The 23,836-nt window shown below is 40.4% G+C and overlaps 1 protein-coding gene across 1 annotated transcript in view; it reads left to right on the top strand.

Moving 5' to 3' along the window:
- Nucleotides 1-23,836, top strand: part of LOC117993800 (dynein axonemal heavy chain 1-like) — an 81,237-nt gene that overhangs the window by 7,965 nt on the left and 49,436 nt on the right. Inside the window, exons 11-38 of the mRNA XM_034981664.2 lie at nt 269-358; nt 1,336-1,415; nt 1,732-1,819; nt 2,127-2,345; nt 2,827-2,944; nt 3,570-3,711; nt 4,415-4,556; nt 4,948-5,175; nt 5,493-5,591; nt 6,389-6,532; nt 7,549-7,729; nt 8,118-8,278; nt 8,900-8,999; nt 9,644-9,835; nt 10,567-10,744; nt 11,387-11,519; nt 12,538-12,765; nt 13,487-13,625; nt 14,379-14,557; nt 15,580-15,743; nt 16,691-16,867; nt 17,914-18,135; nt 18,991-19,063; nt 20,359-20,476; nt 21,157-21,335; nt 21,703-21,865; nt 22,673-22,783; nt 23,575-23,666. Coding sequence (XP_034837555.1) covers nt 269-358; nt 1,336-1,415; nt 1,732-1,819; nt 2,127-2,345; nt 2,827-2,944; nt 3,570-3,711; nt 4,415-4,556; nt 4,948-5,175; nt 5,493-5,591; nt 6,389-6,532; nt 7,549-7,729; nt 8,118-8,278; nt 8,900-8,999; nt 9,644-9,835; nt 10,567-10,744; nt 11,387-11,519; nt 12,538-12,765; nt 13,487-13,625; nt 14,379-14,557; nt 15,580-15,743; nt 16,691-16,867; nt 17,914-18,135; nt 18,991-19,063; nt 20,359-20,476; nt 21,157-21,335; nt 21,703-21,865; nt 22,673-22,783; nt 23,575-23,666 — 4,140 coding nt within the window. The remainder of the gene's footprint in view (nt 1-268; nt 359-1,335; nt 1,416-1,731; nt 1,820-2,126; nt 2,346-2,826; nt 2,945-3,569; nt 3,712-4,414; nt 4,557-4,947; nt 5,176-5,492; nt 5,592-6,388; nt 6,533-7,548; nt 7,730-8,117; nt 8,279-8,899; nt 9,000-9,643; nt 9,836-10,566; nt 10,745-11,386; nt 11,520-12,537; nt 12,766-13,486; nt 13,626-14,378; nt 14,558-15,579; nt 15,744-16,690; nt 16,868-17,913; nt 18,136-18,990; nt 19,064-20,358; nt 20,477-21,156; nt 21,336-21,702; nt 21,866-22,672; nt 22,784-23,574; nt 23,667-23,836) is intronic.

Genomic DNA, 23,836 nt, shown 5'->3' with positions numbered 1-23,836 from the left:
GAATAAATCCGAAAACCGTGAATTTGTGTTTACATCACAAGAAAAAATTGAAAAGTTCATAAACAAATATCGGTATTTTCAACTTTCAAAGTAAGATTACTATATCGAGTGGGGTATCATATGAAAGGGCTTTACTTGTACATTCTAAAACAAATTTTTATTTATTTTTATACATCATAGTTTTTGAATTATCGTGCAAAATGTCGAAAAAATACGATTTTAGCAAGGAACCCTCGTTGCGCGAGCCTGACTCCAGGTACATTTTTAGGTGGAGTCAATGCTGTTCTTCACAGCAAACTACGGCAGGAATGTGAGCCTCGCAGAGTTCGATGCTGCACAACAGCACTGTACCTCTATGGTAAGGAATGGTCTTGAAATTACGACCCATATTCACTCTTGACTTGATGGTACAGTTCTTGCAATTCACGAAGGCGAGTGAACTTTACTTGTGGTTACGTCGTTTACATGGGCATTGCGTAAGTGTGCGTGCATGTCGGACCAATCAGTCGCGAGCAAGCGCTGTCAAACGCACACATTTAGTATACCTTACTGACGACTTAAACACAAGCATGAGCCACTCGCCCTCGTGAAATGCAAGAACTATACCCATGATTTTAAGCTTATTTCGTGGTTTAACGACATATTTTAATGTATAAAACGGGTACGGTCAAACGAAGAGACCCATAGCAACTGGGGTATCAGAACACATTAAAGCGGTGCGAAACAACGATCCTCAGAAGTCTGCGATCGCGGAGCATATCCTACAGCCAGGCACAAAACATTGGATTGAACTCCACAATCCTGGAGTTCTCTCCACAGTCCGCCACTATATGCCTAGACTAGTGCGCGAAGCGATTGAAATTCGCAAACACCAGAATTTCAATCGTGAGGATGGTTTTAAACTAGCAAGTATGTGGAATCCAGTGGTAGAATTATAAAAACCAAGACAGCATCGTACGACATCGAAAGTTAATAGTGACGTTGTGAGTGTATTTTGCCGGACAGCTCGTGAAGTTCCAGCGAAAAGAACAAGAAAGAGGGTAGTTCGTTACTACCCTTGACAGATCGAACTTCATCTCTCGCAGCACCGCAGTCCCGTCGTGACCACGACCCGTGCAATTGGGTTGAAATATCGACAAATAAAAACAAAAATTTATCGTGGTATGTACATTGTACCCGTTTTATACATTAAACTATACCCATATTATAATTGGAGGGGAAAACTGATGCTGGAAGGGCGTTCCAAATATTTTTGCAATCAATTTTTTAAACAAAAAATATCTCTTTTGTTGTTTTCACTAATTCTATTTTTAACCGACTTCTTTGTTCCTGCAGATGCTCAAATACCTGAACATAACGTGGTTAAATAATACTGCTCATGCGATCCGAATGTCGTACAGAGACGTTGGCAAAGGGTAACATTCTTTCTATTTCTATATATTTAAGAAAGAAAGGAAAAAGAAAGAAAACGCTTATTTCTTAAATTGTGCCACACATCATATCTAAATGTATCTAAAGGAAAAGGTGACTGACTGACTTTCTAGTAACATACATAAATAAATAAATAAATAAATATATAAAAGTTTATTCAGCTCACAAAACAAGAAAAAACGAAAAAAAAAAAAAACCAAATATTACAGATTAAATAAAATTAAAACTAGGTAACTTAGAACTTACTTAATCAAGATGTTGTTTTTACAAAAATAGTAGTGTTATTTTATGTTATTGCAGATGGTTCAACATCTACGAAAAGAAGTGGGAGTACTATGGTATCAGTAAGCTATGCAGGTTTATGCAACTTGTCAGATTCCGAATGCAGGTAATTTTCTATCATTCACTAGCTGATGCCTGCGACTTGGTTCGCGTGGATTTAGGTTCTTTAAAAATCCCGTGGGAACTCTTTAATTTTCTGGGATCAAAGTACCTAGCCAATGTCCTTCCCCGGGATGTAAGCTAACTCTGTACCAAATTTAAAATCGGTTGAACCGTAAAAAGCTAGCAGACAGACCAGTCAGACACACTTTCGCATTTATAAAATCAGTTTGGAATAGTATGGAATTAGTATGGATTGTCGAACCCTACGAGGAAAAACTGAATATAAATCATAACATTTCCGGCCCTTTCAGTACGCTTTACGGTACTCCATTGAACAATCCATGGCAATGTTCGTCGCTTTAACCGAGACCCCCTGCCTCTGCACGTACTGGTGTCAAGATGACTACAAGTGGGACTCGACGGATCTGATCAACTCTCCCTTCCGTTCCCCCACTATCACTCTGTTTTACTTCCACCTGATGATGTCCGCCGATGGCCCCTACTACACCACGCCACCAGATCAGTTTGAGGTAATCATCATCTTCATCATAATTGAAAACTTCACCAACATCATTGGTACGATTCAAAAGCGTAATTCAAATAAATTCTTCGATAGCTGGTAAGGAATCTCAGACTGTACAGAAGACCATTAGGCAGGAGATGGACTATGAAATAGGAAAGCAGAAGGTGATACTCACAGTTAGTTGAAATAACCACAAACACTGTTTATTTTACCGCACTTTCACGTTTTTCTTCTGTCCACTGAGCGAGATCTCATACCAAAGTTCGGGTGGTGCGTTTTTATTGCGATATGCGATACGGTTTTGCTTACGGTATTCCATTGAACAACCCATGGCAATGTTCGTTGCTTTAACCGAGACCACCTGCCTCTGGACGTACTGGTGTCAAGATGACTACAAGTGGGACTCGAAGGATCTGATCAACTCCCCCTTCCGTTCCCCCGCCGTCATCCTGTTCTACTTCCACCTGATGGTCTTTGTTACAATACAGATAGTGATCCAGAGGCTCTTTCGGGAAATGCTATACCGCTGTCACTTCATACCGCAAGTCCATCCGATGATCATGACTGGCCTTGTCTTTGATAAGGAGTTATTTCTTACATCTATCGGTAAGTCAATTCCCTCTAAGTTTATCACCTAGTAGTAGGGATATAAAATCAAATCAGAAATGAGGAGATCCGTAGGAGAAACCAAGCTCTATGGGTTGAGAATCTGAAGTGGTAATGAGCAAGGCATACGCTGACCCGATGCGGGATGACGCGGGTGACGTGCGGGTATGCGTGACGTCTCCACCCTGATTGCTATCATGACCTGTCGCGTATTTCGGATTGTGTGCCGAAGAGCTTTTCAACCTGGTTCCTCCTTCACGTTTCTTCTATCGTACCGCAAGGCATCGCCAAGGTCTGCATGCGTACGTAGACGAAATTCCACGGATACGTACGAAGCGATTTGCCTTCTCATTTCTGATTCGAACCGCTAAGATTTGGAACACCCTTCCAACATCAGTTTTCCCCTCAAATTAAAATATAGGTACCTTCAAATCAAGCGTGAATAGGCATCTTCTAGGCAAGCGCGTTCCATCTTAGGCTGCATCATAACTTGCCACCAGGTCTGATTGCAGCCAAGCGCTAGTCTATAAATTAAAACTTATAGAATTTTGTTACGTGAAAATGTAACAGACAGGCAGACCGACACACTTTCCTATTATTTGTGTGGATTATGAATAAATTTTAGGTCTCATGGAGCCAAATGTAGTGGACTACAGAGAGAGGTTGCTGAAAGCTTACAGGAAATCCATCATACCTCTGATCGCGTACATGCACGAATATGATTGCTATAGAGATATTTACGTGTTGGACATCGAGCCATATGTTGAGTAAGTCAATAATTTCATTACATCACTCCCATCGGCGCTGTTCCTACTAGATTACAACATGGGGCTATTCACGAGGCGTACCAACAAATTCTTAAAAGGCCGGCAACGCATCGGCAGTTTCTCTGGTGCTACAAATGTTCATGGGTGGCGGTAATCACTTAACATGAGGTGACCCGCCTGCTCATTTGCTCGCTATCTCTATTAAAAATAAAAATAAACATCTTATAGAGAGAGAGCCAGCGCGTGCCAGTGCCATTATTATTTATTTATAATCTATCTTCATTCCAAATTTCAACCAAATCCGTCCAGTAGTTTTTGTGTGAAGGAGTAACAAACATACACACACACACACACACACACATACAAACTTTCGCCTTTATCCGTAATAAATATAAATATTAGTCAGATTAGTCGGATAATGTTCTTTATTTCAGGCAAAATGTACCCATATTATTACAGAAGTCAATAAAAAACTAAATGTATAAAAGGAAAAGGTGACTGACTGACTGACTGACTGACTGATCTATCAACGCACAGCTCAAACTACTGGGCGGATCGGGCTGATCTTCTAGGCAAGCGCGCTCCATCATAGGCTGCATCACTCGGCCAGCACTTCTCACTTGCCAGCAGGTCTGATTGAAGACAATCGCTGGTCTATAATATTAATGGCCCGAGTGATGTATTATTCTTTTGTATTTTAAAGGGCATTCCGTGAAGAGAAGCATTCAGCATCGGAAACGCGGGAAGAAATCCAGATGCATTATGATGCCAAGCAAGATTTGATCTGGCGTCTACCGCAGTACATTAACATTGGACCATATGCAATCAATGTCGACAAGTTAAAGGTTTTTGTGTAGAAAATCCTTTATTTTAGTAGTTTCATTCGTGACGGAGCGTGATTTTGTCAAACATTTTTATGTTGCAAGGGGCCAAAGTGATATTTTGTTCCTCGAGGGCGTTATTTTGAATTCAGAGCGAAGCGAAAAATTTACATAGTAGAATCCCGAGCGCAGCGAGGAAGTCTAACGTAGAATCTTGGGCGTAGTGAGGAATTTACGCTGCTCGAGAACAAAATATTATAAATAAAATATAAATACTTTCTTAGCGGATGCCTACGTCATAATAGCTATCTGCATTCCAAATTTCAGCCAGATCCGTCCAGTAATTTGAGCTGTGCGTTGATAGATCAGTCAGTCAGTCACCTTTTCCTTTTCTATATTTAGATTACAATTTCAGCAAATACTAGTAACTAAACGCTCGGACATAATGAAAGCGCTATTAACAATGTGGGCGGAAGAGGTACGCCTTGTAGTGGACGATGTTCTCCAAGCCTACAAGAACATCATGAGGAAACTTGGGGAGAAACCGAATTCTATAGAACACGTCTTCGAGTTAAGGGAATGGATGGAGTCCATTCCATTTGCTCTGAAGACGCAAGATGACATTATGAAAAAAGTTCATACCGTAAGTTTCACAGAATTGCTCTCTCTTTCTGCTCTCTTTTTCTGGGTGGTCTTCCAACCCCCGGCGGTGGACGGACGACATCAGAAGAGACCTATGTCCAGCAGTGGACGTCTATCGGTTGATGATGATGATGGCTCTCTCTCTTTCTTTTTGCATCTCTCATCTGAAGCGCAATCGCAAATTGCCACAACTAGGCCAGAATTAAAAAACGGTTTCAAAATCTTTTTTTGGAGATGTTTTTGTTAAGTAAACAAAGAAGAATAATTTTATTATTGGGTAACAATTAAAAACCGATTAATATTAAACTTTATTTTAAGGATTATGAAGTATTGGACGTTTTCTTCACTCCTCTCGAAAACGAGGATTTCAGAGCGCTATGGGAAGCTATAGGTTGGCCATTAAATATTACCAAGCAGGTTTGTATATTTTCTTATGTACGACTCTTTTGCTACCCCACTAAATACACGGGGAAATTTTAGTGGTTGTCTTCCCGCGGCAGAACGATTTTCCCGCAGTACTACAGTGACAAGTGAGCTAAACTTAAAAATAAAAATGTTTTTGTTTTGAAATAATTTAAAAAAAATCGACAACTCGAAAGTGTGAGAAACAACAGTAACTCCCTAGACGTAACGTGAATAGTAGGTAGGTACATCCTCTCGAACCGCGCTGCCTATAAAGTGAAAAAGTTTAGAGCAAAATAAGCTCTCGCGCGTAGTGATACGGCATAAACTAGCCTGCGCGCACGCGGTTTCACTATTGGTTCGAGGTCTCATTCGATTTTTGTTTTTCTCGATTGTGACATTTTTGACTCTAATATTTCTTTATATTTATAAATCGATTGTAATACCACGACAAAATCATTTCGCTTCCGGAAAACAACCATTAAAATTTCAGCGTGTAGGTATATTATGTAGTTATCTTACTTCGAAAATTGAAAATACTAATAATTATTGGTTCATGACCACAATTTAATTTTTTTTTTGTGATGTTACCACAAATACAAAGTTTTCAGATTTTCCCCCCTAATGTCTTGTATAAGACCTACCTACCTGCCAAATTTCATGGTCCTAGGTCAACGGGAAGTACCCTGTAAGTTTCTTGACAGACCGACAGACCGACAGACAGACAGACAGACAGACAGACAAGAAAGTGATCCTATAAGGGTTCCGTTTTGTCCTTTTGCGGTACGGAACCCAAAAAAGATCTGTTTTAGGTAGTAGCAACGACAGATTTCCTGGAAGAGGAACAGGAGAAGTTCTGGAAGCTTCACCAGCAAGATGAACAGACTCTGTTCGACAAGATTGACATGTTCACCGCTCAATGTATGGCGCTCACTTTACAATCCGACTTCAGCAGGGTAATTGATTTTTTTTTTCACTTCTCATGCTCGTAAAGTTCAACTATACCTAACTAACTAACTATATGTGATAACTGCAAAGTGTCGCTACTAGATGGCATTAAACAGTCGCTTCAGTACTGAGAGAACATACGTATCACGAATTTCGTCACTGGCGGTAAGCGAAACCGTGGCCGAGTTGGTCAAGGCATCGGGCGCGAACCCGCGAAGATGCAGGTTCGATTCCTGCCGGTTACGCAATTTTTGATATGTATTTAAAATTATTTTCGTAAAGTTCATTTTTATGCTGGAAGTAAGCAGACTTGCTTTTCATGCTCTTGTGCGTAAAAAGTGTTTATAGGTAAGTAAGAATCTGTCAGAATGACATACGGATGACACAAAAAATCTCTATATATAAAATTAGAAGTCCTGACTGACTGACTGACTTATATATCAACGCACAGCTTAAACCGCTGGTCCTAGATACATGAATTTTGGAGGGTGTGTTCTTTGTAAAGAGTAGGTATCCAATAAGAAAGGATTTTTCAAAATTCCACCCCTAAGTGGGTTAAATGGGGGATGCAAGTTTTTCAACAAGTCAAGTTGCAAGTCAAGAAAGTCAAGTCAAGGTTGTATAGAGCTCCACAATTTTCCTTTAAATTATCTGCTCGTCATTGCCCTTGGAAAACCCTTAAACCACAGATATGTCCAGATATGCAACTAGCGTGGCCCCCTCAGTCCCTCTCGCTGAAGCAGATTTTCTTACTTGTGAAATGCCTTCTACACTTCACGTTGTTTGCCAAATACTCACATACAAATACATCATTTTGGCAAACAAAAAAAAGTGGTCACGGTGATAAGGACAAAACATAATCATCTTGTCACGTTCTAATAAGAGCTTAAATGCATGTAGCTATCTCGCTCTAACAGTAAGTGTCACAATAGGGCTACTTCTAATAGTCCTTGTTCTGAGCCTTAAACATTTAGTTTTCGATGCAAAAAGGTATAAGCGCTGTTAATGTATTGAAAATATTCAGGTACACGAAATAGCCAACGATATCAAGAAAGCCTGGAAAGGTATGAAGGACTCGCAAGATTGGGGACGTATCCTCAATCAGAGGCAAAAGCTGTTCGGACAACCAGTGGTTCCGTTTGCAGATCTAAACAAATTGGTCAAAGAATTTGAACCTTATAGGAATTTGTGGGTCACCGCGTCTGGTATGTGGATTAACTATTTTAGTTTATAGAACACAAGATGATGCCCGCGTGAATTTATGTTTTTTTTTAATTCCGTGGGAACTTTTTGATTTTTCCGGAATAAAAAGTGATAGGGATGACGGATATAACTCGGATGACGGAAGTGCAGTGCGTAATCGCCATTGGGATTTGATTTTTCTTAGCGAATGTCTACGTCATAATAGCTATCTGCATGTCAATTTCAGCCCGATCCGTCCAGTAGTTTGAGCTGTGCGTTAATAGATCAGTCAGTCAGTCAGTCACCTTTTACTTTTATATAAATGTCCCACCTTTTTTATGTCCCACAAAGATTGCCTATTATTCTAAAACGAAACAAAAAATAAATACTATTTTTTTGCCCTTTACACAGATTTCCTAAAATCAAAAGAAGTCTGGTTCGACAACCCCCTCATGTATGTGGATGCGGATGCCATAGAACCCGCCATCAACGAGTTTTACAAGACCATCGGCAAGTGTGTCCGCACTTTTGCTGATTTGCCGAAAGTACAGCATGTTGCACTAACGATTCGGGTTGGTACAGTCCTCCATCGTCATCATGATAAGCCATCACCTGCTTACTGCAGAGCACGGATCGGGGGGGGGGGGGGAGGTGCAGGCTCGGCCGTACTAAAGGGAGATCTCCCTCCGAGTGGTTGGTTTGCTCGATAGCGCCAGCAGGCCCGACGGTTGTGTCTTAAAACTTCTATATATGTATAGTCCAGATTGCAGAAAACTCCGTTAGTGCGAGTACTGTCAGCGATATATTTGTTCGGGACTACGTCATGAAATGTTATCGATTGAACAGCGCCATCTAGTAGCAATTGTGGCAACCGCCACAAGCTTATTCTTCCTTGAGTATTTTAATCGTTATGTTTATGATAACTATAAGTGAAAATATTATGTTAGTTTTATGTATATTTCATTTCATTTAGTTATTTGCATAGATTAGGGTACAATAGATGTTATGCTCATGGGTTCAGTGCAAAAAACCTTAATATTCTAATACAGTATTAAAATTCATGTATAGTACGTGACAGGTCGAGATAGCAATTGGGGAGGGAACGCCCCGCCTCATTCCCCGATTGCCATCATGACCCGTCGCGGACTATACTGTATCACCTACTGTCAGCAGCATAAACAATGACCTTTTAGGATGACATAGATGAGTTCAGGCCACTCATACCTGTGATACAAGCTGTGAGAAATCCAGGAATGAAAGAACGCCATTGGAACGAGTTTATGGAGAAGGCTGGTGAGTTTGAGGAAAGATTGTTGGTGAACCACAATAGCTCAACGGGTAAAGGAGTGGACTGAAAACCGGAAGGTCGACGGTTCAAACCCCGCCCGTTGCACTATTGTCGTACCTACTCCTAGCACAAGCTTTACGCTTAATTGGAAAGGAAAGGGGGATATTAGTCATTTAGCATCACTACCCCTATTATACATGAGAAAGTGTGTTTGTTCGTTGGTTTATTGGTTTGCTGGTTTGTTGGTTTATCCTTCAATCACGTCGCAATGGAGCAACGGATCAGCGTGATTTTTTGCATGGGTATAGTCAAAGACCTGGACAGTGACATAGTAAAGTAAAGTAAAGTAAAATATGCTTTATTGTACACCAAAACCAAAACAATAGACATAAATAACAAAGATAGCATGTACAATAGGCGGCCTTATCGCTAAAATAGCGGTCTCTTCCAGGCAACTTTAGGCTAGGACATAGGCTACTTTTATCCCGGAAAATCAAAGAGTTCCTTTGGGATTTTTAAAAACTTAAATCCACGCGGACGAAGTCGTGGGCATGATCTAGTTAAGTACAAGTCAGTCCTGAAAATAAAAAAAAATTTAGTCAATAAAAATATAGATAAGTATTCATTTTGGTATTCATTATTTAAATAGGTATCACGGTAACAATGAATGACAAACAGACATTCGCAATGTGTCTAAAGCAAGGGGTCGCTCAGCATGCAGAGCTAATCTCCGAGATCGGCGAGCTGGCGAGTAAGGAGTACGTCATCGAACAGTCGCTGGACAAGATGCTGAACGACTGGGTCACTAGGACTATGGAAGTCACTCCTTATAAAACCACTGGTTTGTATCTTACCTTACTCAGAACAAGGACTATTAGAAGTAGCCCTATTGTGACACTTACTGTTAGAGCGAGACAGCTAAATGCATTTAAGCTCTTATTAGAACGTGACAAAATGATTATGTTTTGTCCTTATCACCGTAGCCACTTTTTTTTGTTTGCCAAAATGATGTACTTATTTGTATGTGAGTATTTTGCAAACAACGTGAATTGTAGAAGGAATGACATTTCACAAGTAAGAAAATCTGCTTCAGCGAGAGGGACTGAGGGGGCCACGCTATGAAATGATTATGTTTTGTCCTTATCACTGTGGCCACTTTAATTTGTTTGCCAAAATGTATTTATTCAGGTTTTGGCAAACAACGTGAAGTGAGGTTATGTTGACTCAAGTATTGTAAATAAATAATTGATTCGTTTTGTTGTTTTTTGTTTTTGAAGTTATTGTACAATGGTGGGTTGCTGTATACTAGGCTACAATAGCCGAAGCGAACGTAAAATAGACGGAATAACATTTCACAAGTAAGTACCTCTGCTTGAGCGAGAGGGACTGAGGGAGCGATTATCTACGACATTATGTCAGAAGCTCCCATACAAAACAAAAAGGAACGTATTTTCACGGACTCGGATCGGATGAGTGCGTAACCGCCTTAATTCGATTTAATATAAATTTACTTCATTTCTTGTCGAGAAGTTCTGAGAAATATGGCCTGCCTTCAATATCAATCGATTGCAGGAACTTTCATCATGAAGATACCTGATGACACACTGCAGTTGTTGGACGAGCATCTACTAGCCACTCAACAGCTTGGTTTCAGTCCTTTCAAAGCAGCGTTTGAGCTCCGCATTCAAGAATGGGATGACAAATTACGTCTCACGCAAAAAGTTGTTGAAGAATGGATGGAATGCCAAAAGTAAGCAATTCCACCCTCGCCACCTAGGTGTCTGCTGCAATTGGGTGTTTTCCTACTTTTGAATTTGATAAATATTATTACTTTATTATAAACTAGGATAAAAATAATGACGTACCTACCTACGCCGAAAAAATATTAAAATCCAACAAAGATTCACAAAGTTACAGGCATTTTAATTTTGGAGTGGGAGGGTCTTCTATCCCTTTCTCGCAAAACGAAAATTTGTATGAAACCGCGCGACGCTACCTATGGCATTAGTAAGGTGTGACGTCAAAATGCTATATCGCTATCTCTGTCTAATCAGAAATATTTAAATGCGTATAACTTTTTTGTTATTTGATCGATTTAATTCATAACCGACACCGGGCGAGTTTCCATCCCTATTTCATCAACATCCCTTCTTCGCGTACGAAACGCTTTGCGTCATCATTCCTTATACGCATGGCCAGGGTCTGGAATACTCTTCCTAGATCAGTGTTTCCTGACAATTATAAACCGGGTATCTTTAGAACAAGAGTGAAGAGGCACTTTCTAGGCAAACGCGTCCCATCTTAGGCCACATCATCACTTCCCATCAGGTGTGATCGTGGTCAAGTGTGCGCCTATAATGAATAAAAAAAAATAGAAGTGGTTCTTCCTCAGGGAATGGATGTATTTAGAGCCCATTTTCACATCCGAAGACATATCACGACAACTTCCCATGGAAACTAAGAAATACAACACCATGGAGAGGATATGGAGGAGGATCATGTCTGCGGCCCAAGCTTGCCCAAAGGTTTGCTCAAACATGGAGAAATTATAATGCATAAATTACCCATATTATAAATGCGAGTGTGTTTGTTTGTTGGTTTGTCCTTCAATCACGTCGCAACGGAGCAACGGATCTACATAATTCTTTGCATGGGTATAGTTTGACCTTTAGTTAGACCTTTAGTTATTTGAACCTTTCGGAATTTAGCCTTTAAATGAAATCATACTCATAAATGCAAAAGTGTGTTTGTTTGTTGGTTTATTGGTTTGTTGGTTTGTCCTTCAATCACGTCGCAACGGAGCAACGGATCGACATGATTTTTGGCATGGGTAGGTATAGTTTAAGACCTGGAGATTGACATAAGGTACTTTTTATTCCGGAAAATCAAAGAGTTCCCACGGGATTTTTTAAAACCTAAATCCACGCGGACGAATTCGCGTAATAGTAACTAATGCATAAATTTTAAGTACTCACGCGCCATTGGGGCCGATTCACTGGTACACAATTTCTAAACTAAACTTATTTACAGGTCTAAATCTAGTGCTATCCTTTTCCGCAAGCAACATTATGAAAGGGATAGCAATAGATTTAGACGTGTCATTTTAGTTTAGTTTAGAGTTTGTAAACAACGGAATTAGCCACATTATTACCTTTGAGTCAACTGTCAGTAGTAAAAAGTACGATTTTAGTTTTTATTAAAGGTCAATCGTATCTACTTTTGACATGACAGTTGACACGTGGAGTTGAAAGTCGCTTATGTCTATCTCCGGGACGTAAAGTAACTCTATACCAAATTTCATCAAAATCGGTTGAATGGTTGGGCCGTGGAAAGCTAGCAGACAGATAGACAGACAGACAGACGGACAGACAGACACACTTTCGCATTTTTAAATAAATAAATAAATAATTTATTTATTTAGGAAGAATATGTAGATTTTACAACAAGTTTAGGTGTAATCATAAACTTTAAATCATACGTTTATTTATAATAATATTATAGATGTTGATGATGAATAGTCATTTATAAATTACGTTCCCACAGATAATGATAATATGCCCGGACAGCAGACTGTACGACAGTCTGATAGAAGCTCGTCACCTCCTCGCTGTAGTGTCCCGTGGACTGAACGAGTACATGGAGCTGAAGCGGCTCCGCTTCCCGAGGCTGTTCTTCCTCAGCGATGACGAGTTGTTAGAGATTTTATCCCAATCACGCAATCCGAAGGCTGTGCAACCCCATCTGAGGAAGTGCTTCGAGAATATTGCCAAGGTTCTCTCTCTTTCTCTATCTCTTTTCCATTATACAAGGACCAGCTTCGCGATTGCGAGAGAATTTTATAGATACATTTATCAGCCTGTGTTTGTTTATAAGTGTCGTAGTTTGTGTTAAATTAATGTATTGTGTGTGTTCCTAATAAATAAAAAAAAAAAAAAAAAAAAAAAGAATGACAGCTACAATGTCACGATCGCAATCATCTCTGATTGGTTAACGCTCGCTGTCTATTGGCTACAGTGCATTGTTGCAACAAGAATCGCACAAATTCAGCCAATCAGAACAATTGAGATTGTAATAATGATTGATGCAGGTTTTAGACAATCGCCCTACAGAACGCTTGCAAAGTAGACTTATGGCATTCAAATTTTGCCCCTAGAAATATCATCTTCATAGGTTTATATAAAAATCTTTACTTGAAAGTGTGCAGTTTAAGAAATTAATCAAAATAATGACTATTTTGTGAGTAGCTCACGTCAAACTCATTATTTTGACTAATTTCATAAACTGGACACTTTCAAGTAAAGATTTTTATATAAGCCCGTGAAAATGATATTGGGCTCAATTTTAATGCCATTCTTTGTCGTATTCGTTTACAAATTGCGAAAAACCAAATTAAGTTTGAATTTCGCGGGCAGACCCGTGTCTTCCACCTTAAAAGTTCAGTAAAGCGTGATTAAAGTGAACTACTCACAATAATATTTATTATCTTTGTCAGGTCACCTTTGAACCTGATCTGAAGATAACACAAATGCACTCCAGTGAGGGAGAAGTAGTTGAGCTCAAGTACAAATTCTACCCAACAGCGAACGTGGAACAATGGCTTTTGCTTCTAGAAGATACCATGAGACATACTAGTTTGTATACAATAATATCTTCTTCTGATCATTCGTCTCTATATGGCTCCATGATACCGTTACAGTGCGACAAGGCTCTTTTGGCGCGTGGCCAAAATTGGAACTAACACCGCCATCTTGGGAAGTGTCACGGTGTTGCTAAGTAAAAAATCTGAAATTCACTGTTTTTAGGGTTCCGTACCTCAAAGGAAAAACGGAACCCTTATAGGATCACTTTGTTGTCTGTCTGTCTGTCTGTCTGTACGTCTGTCTGTCTTTCTGTCTGTCTGTCTGTCTGTCTGTCTGTCTGTTTGTCTGTCTGTCGGTCTGTCAAGAAACCTACAGGGTACTTCCCGTTGACCTGCTGTCATTCGGGGGAAAATCTGAAAACCGTGAATTTGTGGTTACATCACACAAAAAAAATTGTGATCATAAATTAATGATAATTAGGTAGCATTTTCAATTTTCGAAGTAAAATAACTATATCAAATGAGGTATCATATGAAAGGTCTTCACCTGTACATTCTAAAACAGATTTTTATTTATTTTTATGCATCATTGTTTTTGAATTATCGTGCAAAATGTCAAAAAATACGATTGTAGTACGGAACCCTCATTGCGCGAGCCTGGCCTCTACCCTGTAGGTTTCTTGACAGACAGACAGACAGACAGCCAGATAACAAAGTGATCCTATAAGGGTTCCGTTTTTCCTTTTGAGGTACGGAACCCTAAAAATCTGCAAAACAATGAAATACGAATGCCTTTTTTCTCTAGTTCGCCTAACATTAGTAGCAGCAATGGAAGAAATATATGCGCTCAAGCGTGCCGAGTGGGTGTTGCGGTGGCCAGGCCAGGTCGTGATCGCAGGCTCGCAAACTGCTTGGACTGCTGGGGTCGAAGCCGCCATTATCGATTACAAAATGGATTTGTTCTATGAAGAAAATTTGCAGCAGGTTAGAAGATTTGTTACAAGAAAGGCTTGCTAGATATTCAGGCCCATTATCACCATAATCACCTCAGTACCCGTAGTACAAGATTTTACGTCTCACCAAACCAAACCAAATTCGAGAGTCGAAATACTTCCGCGTTACAGTAAAATGGACCTAAACAGCCTTGAATTGAAGTCAAATATTCAATGCCACTGATTTTAATTTCGCAATGTTTCCGCTTGGAGCGCTGGCTGTAGAAGTGTAGACAAACGTGAACTTTAAAACCAGGCATTTAAGATCCAGTTTACTGTAACGCGGAAGTATTTCGACTCTCGAATTTGGTTTCGTTTGGTGAGACGTAAAATCTTGTACTACGGGTACAGACTATCGCCGGTAAACTACTGAACATGTCTCCCTTCAGAATGCGAAAAGTCCACCAAGCTGATCATATTTGAATTGACAGACTTCACACACTTTTTTAAGAACATTATGCCCCTTTGTCTTTCTTTTGTTCTTGTGCCATTATATTTGGGGTCGGATCTCCTGGTGCGTGAGTGCCAGGACTTTCTGGCTGTCATCGGCGAGATGTTAAGGCCTTTAACATCCTTCTTGACATTGGAAGACCATGTGGCTGGGAGTTATCCTCTCCCTCGTGGTTTGATAGATATACAGTACAGTAGGAAGGACCCTCAGGCATTCAGTTTCCTTTAAATGTTTTCTTTGAGTCCTTTCATCATCATCATGATGAACCCATCGCCGACTACAGACCACGGGTCTCCTTTCAGACTGAGAAGGGTTTTGGCCATAGTCTACCACGCTGACCATGTGTGGATTGGTAGACTTCACACAACAAGTTTCCTCACGATATTTTCCTTCACCGTTAAAGCAAGTGATATTTAATTACTTAAAACGCACATAACTCCGAGAAGTTAGAGGTCCGTGCCCAGGATCGAACCCCCGACCTCCGATTAGAAGGCGGACGTCCTAACCTCTAGGCTATCACAGCCATGAGCATGCATTCATTGAAATCCTTTTATGATCATCAGTTGGACAGTCTTCGAGCTTTAGTAAAAGGAGAACTCACGTACTTTCAAAGGGAAGTTCTATGTGCCCTTATCGTTATTGAAGTCCACGCTCGTGACGTCACAAGGACCCTTGTCGATGAAAATGTTAAGAACGTATCTGATTTCCAGTGGATCTGTCAATTAAGGTCTGGGACTTATCATCAGCTCATCAGCCATCAACCATCACCAGTTTATAAGTGATCACGGGTCTCATCTCAGAATGAGAAGGGTTGGGTCATATGCCACCACGCTAGCCAAGTGTGGATTAGCAGACTTCACACAGCTTTGAGAACATTTTCATTCATTGTGAAGAACTGTCAGGATTCCTCATGTTTTTCTTCACCGTTAAAGCAAGTAATTCTTAATTGCTTCAAACCCACATGACTCCGAAAACTTAGAGGTTTCGACATGGGGTTGTTCAACGGATCAACAAATTCCTGAAAAGCCGGCAACGCATTGGTGTTTCCTCTGGTGCTGCAAATGTTCTTGGGCGGCCTGTAATTACTTAACATCAGGTGACCCGCTAGTGATGACATGATATGTATCCGAGATATGGTCGCTAACTATGGGCCTCATAAGAAAGCTCAGAGTCACTCAGCGGGCGATGGAGAGAGCTATGCTTGGAGTTTCTCTACGTGATCAAATCAGAAATGTGGAGATCCGTAGGAGAACTAGAATAACCGACATAGCTCAACGGGTTGCGAAGCTGAAGTGGCAATAGGCAGGGCACATAGTTCGTAAAACCGATAGACGTTGGGGTCCCAAGGTGGTGGAATGGTAACCTCGTCTTCCGGAGACGCAGCGTTGGAAGACCCCCCCCCACTAGGTAGATGGACGACATCAGACGAGTCGCAGTTAGCTGCTGTATTCAGCCGGCGCAAGAACGTGGCGTCTGGAAGTCCCTACAAGAGACCTATGTCCAGCAGTGGACGTCTATTGGTTCATGATGATGATGATGATGAGATGACCCGCTTGCTCGTTTGCTCGCTATTTTTATTTAAAAAAACGATAGTCAATCGATGAATAAAATATGTAGGGTTTCGTGGAATTTTATGCTAAGCTAAGGTCATCTACATCATAATTCAATTTTTAGATACTACCAAATAGTAAAGGATATGATCCCACTGGAGCCCGATGAACTGCCAGAGATATATCAGGATGAGAATCGGCTGGACACGTCCAAGTATTACCGACAGTTCAGTCAGAACCACTGTGACGTGCGAGCGCTCAACTCGGTTTTCACGTACCAAAACGAATATTTGGGAAACAGGTATGTCTGGTGGGAGGGTTCGGCCGCCTTCACCCCTACCGGCAAAGCTGTACTGCCAAGTGATTAAGCGTTCCGGTATGGTTCCGGTGCACACCGGCGAGGGGTATGGGCTTTAATGAAACTGCCATACCCCTTCCAGGTTAGCCCGCTACCATCTTCGACTGCATCATCACTTACCACCAGGTGAGATCGGAGGGTAGTTCGCTATTGCCCTTGACAGCTCGAACTTCATCTCTCGCAGCACCGCAGACCCGTAAAATTGGGCTGAAATATCGACAAATAAAAAACGCCAAATTAATCGTGGTATGTACCCGTTATCTACATTAAAACACTATGTTGTCTCTGTCGCTGAGACCGACAAAACATCACATAGGTATGAGTAACAGAGACAACGCTCTACAAAACCGTAGTCTCATTCTATGTGCAAAATTTTTGCCGGCTACTGTACAATTTGTCGCGGGTTGGTCATGATGACGATGATGATCAAAATAGCCTCAATAGCTCAACCGGTAAAGGAGTGAACTGAAAACCGAAAGGTCGACGGTTCAAACCCCGCCCGTTGCACTATTGTCGTACCTACACCTAGCACAAGCTTGACGCTTAGTTGGAGAGGAAAGGGGAATATTAGTCACTTAACATGGCTAATATTCTGTTTAAAAAAAAACCTGTGGCTGTAGTCTGTAGAATTGTAATGGTCGGCTAGTAATCACACCATTGACTGACCGTTGCTACCTAACACTCATGTGTGCGATGCACCTCAAGTTCGGTGGCGCCCCAGCCGGCCCAGCTGGTACTGGCAAGACTGAGACTACGAAGGATCTGGCAAAAGCTTTGGCAGTGCAATGCGTGGTGTTCACCTGCTCAGACCAATTGGACTTTATGGCTAGGGGTGACGTGACCTGCCCACTGCCAATTCAGCTGGCTAATTCCTCGAGCTATGTCAATCACTCTGATTCACTCTCTCTTTCTTCTCTCTCTCTCTTCTCCCTCTCTCTTCTCTTTCTCTCTCTTTGGTACCTAGTCATATTAATGTATTTGAATTTTAGTGGTCGGCTAGTAATCACACCATTGACTGACCGTTGCTACCTGACACTCATGTGTGCGATGCACCTCAAGTTCGGTGGCGCCCCAGCCGGACCAGCTGGTACTGGCAAGACGGAGACTACGAAGGATCTGGCAAAAGCTTTGGCAGTGCAGTGCGTGGTGTTCAACTGCTCAGACCAACTCGACTTTATGGCTATGGGGAAATTCTTCAAAGGGCTTGCTGCGTAAGTTACCTTACTTTAAGAGACAAAAAACTAGTCTCTTAAGTCTTATTCTATTCTTTCTATTCTACCACCGGTTCGTTATAATACACTAGCTGATCCGCCCCAGCTTCGCTCGAGTGGAATTTAGTAAATAGAGGTGGGGGTTGAATTTTCAAAAATCCTGGAACACGTATTTCTTCATTTGTGACCGGAAACCCAAATACCAATTTTCATGCAAATAACTTGAAAAATGACGGACTTTCATACAAACTTTCATCCCCTATTTAACCCACTTAGGGGTAGAATTTAGAAAAATCCTTTCTTAGTGGATACCTACTCTTTACAAAAAACACACCCTCCTAATTTCATGTCTCTAGGGCAAGTGGTTTAGGCTGTGCGTTGATATATATGTCAGTCAGTCAGTCAGGACTTTGAATTTTATATAGGTACCTATACAGATAATCTAAATATATAAAACGAAAAGGTGACTGACTGACTCACTGACTGCTCAAACTATTGGACGGATCGGGCTGAAATTTGGCATACAGATAGCTATGATGTAAGCATCCGCTAAGAAGGATTTTTAAAAATTTAACCCCTAAGGGGGTGAAATAGGGGTTTGAAATTTGTGTAGTCCACGCGGACGAGGTCGCGAGCATAAGCTAGTATAATATAATGGTGCTTGCTTTAATCCTGTCAATTAAGTTTATTTTTTGTACGAATTACTTATAAATCGCTGGATATTTAACTTTAGATTAGACGTTTATATTAGTTTTTTTATACTTGCTGGAAATCTAGAAAGAAGTCATTACAATTTGATAATTTAAAAAAGCCCTAAATAGTCTACAAAAAATAAATTGAAATTCTCATCCTCAGATCCGGAGCATGGGCTTGTTTTGACGAGTTCAATCGAATTGATATTGAGGTTCTGTCCGTAGTTGCTCAACAGGTAAAGATATCACAATAAGCAAGGTCAATAAAACCTTAGTTTCCAGTACATTTTCAGACCTTAATAACTCAAGAACTATAAAAGTTTTTTCATGAAATTTAGGATTCTTAGCGTTTAGAGGGGTCTTAATAGATAATATGCAAAATTTTAAATATCTAAGTTAAATAGTTTCTTATTTATGAGGGGGTCGAAATAGTTCGTGTAATATACACACTGTCAGTGCGTCGCCGTTCTTGTTAGAATCTTACACGAACATGGCGGACATACTCTCGTGTGTCTTGATTTATAAATACTCTCAACTCGGCAATTCCAATAATCGAATTCTTACCAGTATTTTGTGATTCGTCAAAGATGTACCCTAGGTATGGGCCTCCAATGCCTGCCAGTATTTATTACCTTTTAGGTCACAATAATTTAAAAAAAAAAGTTAAGTGAGAGTCGGACTTGCACTCGAAGGGTTGAATGGATATGTTGGTTTAACTCTCTATTGTAAACACCTAGTCTTCCCATATTCATAAAAATAAATTATTTCATTTCATTTCATTATTTCATTTCATTTCATTCCGTACTATCGTACAAAATATAACACCATAATATATTTTTATTGATGTGCATTGCGCCCATTTTGAAATTTTTATTAGATAACAAACCTAATAAAAATTCAAAATGGGCTAAGTACAGCGGCCATAGAAATACATATTCTGTGAAAATTTCAACTCTGAGCTACCTATTACGGTTCATGGTATACAGCCCACTGACAGGCAGACAGACAGACGGACGAATGAACGGCCAGCGGAGGCTTATTTAGTAATAATATTAGTAATAGTTATTGTGTTTGTTAGTAATAGAGTAAAACTAGCTAGGCAAACGCGTCCCATCTTAGGCCACATCATCACTTCCCATCAGGTGTGATCGTGGTCAAGCGTGCGCCTATAACGAATAATAAAAAAAAAAAAAAGAGTCCGCTGGTACTCTTCGGGAACGGAATCCTAGAAGCCGTACTTCCTTGTTTCAACATCATCATCATCATCAATCGATAGACGCCCACTGCTGGACATAGGTCTCTTGTAGGGACTTCCACACGCCACGGCCTTGCGCTGCCTGAATCCAGCGACTCCCTGCGACCCGTCTGATGTCGTCCGTCCACCTAGTGGGGGGTCTCCCAACGCTGCGTCTTCCGGTGTGAGGTCGCCATTCCAGCACCTTGGGACCCCAACGTCTATCGGTTGTACGAACTATGTGCCTTGCCCATTGCCACTATCAATACTTCAACTAAAAAAAACATTTAAATCCAGGTGGTCACAATTCAAAAGGCTCAAATAGCTCGCCAGGAGAGGTTCATGTTTGAGGGCGTGGAGTTACCTTTGAAAGCGTCTTGCTCAGTTTTCATTACCATGAATCCTGGGTATGCAGGTAAAGTGTTTTAGTTTCAGCAAATCCGTAACACCATGTAAATTTTGGTATCATACTTCACCCTGAAACCACAAATTCACGGTGCGCAGATTTTTCCCTGAATATTTTGACGACCTCACTGGCGCAGTGGTGAGCGCTGTGGTCTTAATAGTGGGAGGTCCCGGGTTCGATTCCTGGCAGGGGTTTGGAATTTTATAATTTCTAAATTTCTGATCTGGTCTGGTGGGAGGCTTCGGCCGTGGCTAGTTACCACCCTACCGGCCAAGCCGTGCCGCCAAGCGATTTAGCGTTCCGGTACGATGCCGTGTAGAAACCAAAGGGGTATGGGTTTAATAAAAACTGCCATACCCCTTCCAGGTTAGCCCGCTATCATCTTAGACTGCATCATCACTTACCACCAGGTGAGATTGCAGTCAAGGGCTAACTTTTATCTGAGTAAAAAAAAAAAAAAAATCTGTTATAAGACCTACCTACCTGCCAAATTTCATGATTCTAGGTCATCGGGAAGTACCCTGTAGGTTTCTTGACAGACAGACAGACAGTAAAGTGAACTTATAAGGGTTCCGTTTTTCCTTTTGAGGTACGGAACCCTAAAAATACTCCAGGAACTACGGGTAACAAAGGATAAAAATTGTATATACTTACATCAATAAAAGTTTACTGAAAAGTTTTTTTTGCAGGTCGCACGGAATTACCGGATAATCTGAAAGCGCTTTTCCGCCCAATCGCCATGATGGTGCCGGACTACGCTTTGATAGCCGAAATATCGCTCTTCTCTTACGGTTTCTACGAAGCCAAGATCCTGGCTGGGAAAATAACCACTACGTTCAGGCTGAGCTCTGAACAGCTATCATCTCAGGTGAATTGTTTTTTTAAAGAATATTAATAGCCATGTTAAATGACTAATATTCCCCTTTCCTCTCATGCATGTAGGCATCCGCTAAGAAAGGATTTTTGAAAATTCAGCCCCTAAGGGGGGAAATAGGGGTTTGAAATTTGTGTAGTCCACGCGATAGTAGGATAAGTTATTCAATCATAAAAAGCTGTGATAGCCTAGTGGTTAGGACTTCCGCCTTCTAATCGTCGAGACAGAGATCGAGATAGCTTGTATCCCAGGGAAGGACATACTTTTTATCCCGGAAAATCAAAGAGTTCCGACAGGATTTTTAAAAACCTAAATCTACGCGGACGAAGTCGTGGACCTCTAGTATTTTATAATTTCTCAGGAACATTACGATTTTGGAATGCGAGCGGTGAAGACAGTAATCCTGGTAGCTGGTAACCTGATACGTCAGATGCCAGACGGTGACGAGAGACAGATCGTGCTGCGCGCTTTGCGCGATGTTAACGTGCCCAAGTTTCTTGCGGACGATCTTCAGCTTTTTAATGGTAAGTAGGTACCTATACCTAAAGACAAGGGATAGAGAAGTATGGAAAGGGTTAGAGGAGGCCTTTGCCAGAGGGCAAACAGACACAAACCAGGCGGATATTAGAATATAATATAATATAATATAATATAATATAATATAATATAATATAATATAATATAATATAATATAATATAATATAATATAATATAATATAATATAATAGATTTTTATTCAAGTAAACTTTTACAAGTGCTTTTGAATCGTCAACTAGTTTAATTTACCACTGGTTCGGAATGACGTTCCTACCGAGAAGAACCAGCAAGAAACTCGACGGTTGTTATTATATTATACAAATATTGTTATTTTATAAATGAGTGTTTTTAGTAGTACCTAATGAAATTAAATTATAAGCGTAATTTAATATTTTTTATAAATTGTACCTAATAATATTGTAATGTTTCTGAAATAAAGGCTTACATAAAATGTATACCTAAACCTAGCCTAGTGAAGCTGTGATAATCTAGTGGTTAGACTTAGTTTAGACGAACTAACAAATTCGATACCTGATTTAATTGAGGCTTTGTTGACGTAATTTAGACGGACGAATAAGTTTGATGCCTGATTTAGTTGAGAATTTGTTGGACCTATTTTAGACGATCGAATAATTTCTATACCAACCTGTTGAGGGTACTTCATATAATGAATGAATATAAGTGTCAAAATAATGGATTGTGTTAATAAGTCATTAAAATTGGAATATAAACAGAATATAATAATATATCTTCTTATAAAAAAGTATACCTAAGTTCTCGTATTCCATATTCAGGCATAATATCAGATCTGTTCCCGCGTGTGGAGATCCCGGTAGTTGATTATGGCATCATGGAACAATCTATCAGAAATATACTTGTCAAAAGAGGGTACGATGATTTGTACAGTAAGTATTAAAGTATAATCTACATACATAAAACGAAAAGCTAACTGACTGACTGACCGATTGACTGATCTTTCAACGCATAGCTCAAACTACTGGACGGATTGGGCTGAAATTCGACATACAGATAGCTATTATTGATAACTCACCCCTAATGGGGTGAAATAGGGGTTCGAAATTTGTGTAGTCCACGCGGACGATGTCGCCTTATATCACATGTCTTCATTTTTGCTAGCATTCTAACTACACCCTGTATACAACGTTAGTTTTGGTATACGCAAAACCTGAAAGTAGTTTGTTCATAATCAGTAACAGAATCAATTGCAATCATTTTTACAACGGGATATATTGTGACCAAAAAATACTTTAAAATCCTGCAAGCTTGGACACCTAGTTGAATGATCGCATGCACCAGCTGATTCAAGCCGCGTGAGCGGGAGGGCGCACGATCGACGCCAGCCGTCCCGTTCGCTCACAGCCGCTTTCTTGGGGTGACCATGTTTTTGCGGGACAACGGCTCAACGGCTCAACGGGCATGGCTGTGTGTGTGTGTGTGTTAAGCTCAACACAACAAGCTTATAACTAAGTTTTCATTAAATGTTTAAGAAATTTTGTATATTCATTCTTTATGTAAAAATATTTGACAAGTGTGTCGGTTTTTGCGTATAATAAAACTAAGGTTGTATATTATATTCTTTCATTAATAATTTACCTTATTCTTATTTTTGGATTTGTCTACTATCACGATTTCCCAGTTTGTCTCTTCTACAACATATTATTATGATTTCTTACAGCATTTATATTTAAGATCATACAACTGTATGAGACGACGGTGGTGCGACATGGTTTGATGTTGGTAGGACCTGCCGGAGCTGGCAAAACAAAGGTATTCCCCTTGCTTTCCCTATTTATCGTCCAATGGGATTCTGTTACCAAGCCTTTGCTGTCCGTCCGTCGGTCTGTCAGCGGGCTGTATCTCACGAACCGTAGTAGATACAGAGTTGAAATTTTCAGTGTGCGTGTTGTATTATTGCCGCTATAACAATCCAAATATAT

This window comes from Maniola hyperantus, chromosome 25 (genome assembly GCF_902806685.2).
Source record: "Maniola hyperantus chromosome 25, iAphHyp1.2, whole genome shotgun sequence".
NCBI lineage: Eukaryota > Metazoa > Arthropoda > Insecta > Lepidoptera > Nymphalidae > Maniola > Maniola hyperantus.
The sequence above is the reverse complement of the archived record's forward strand: the minus strand, read 5'-3'. Positions and strand labels throughout refer to the sequence as shown.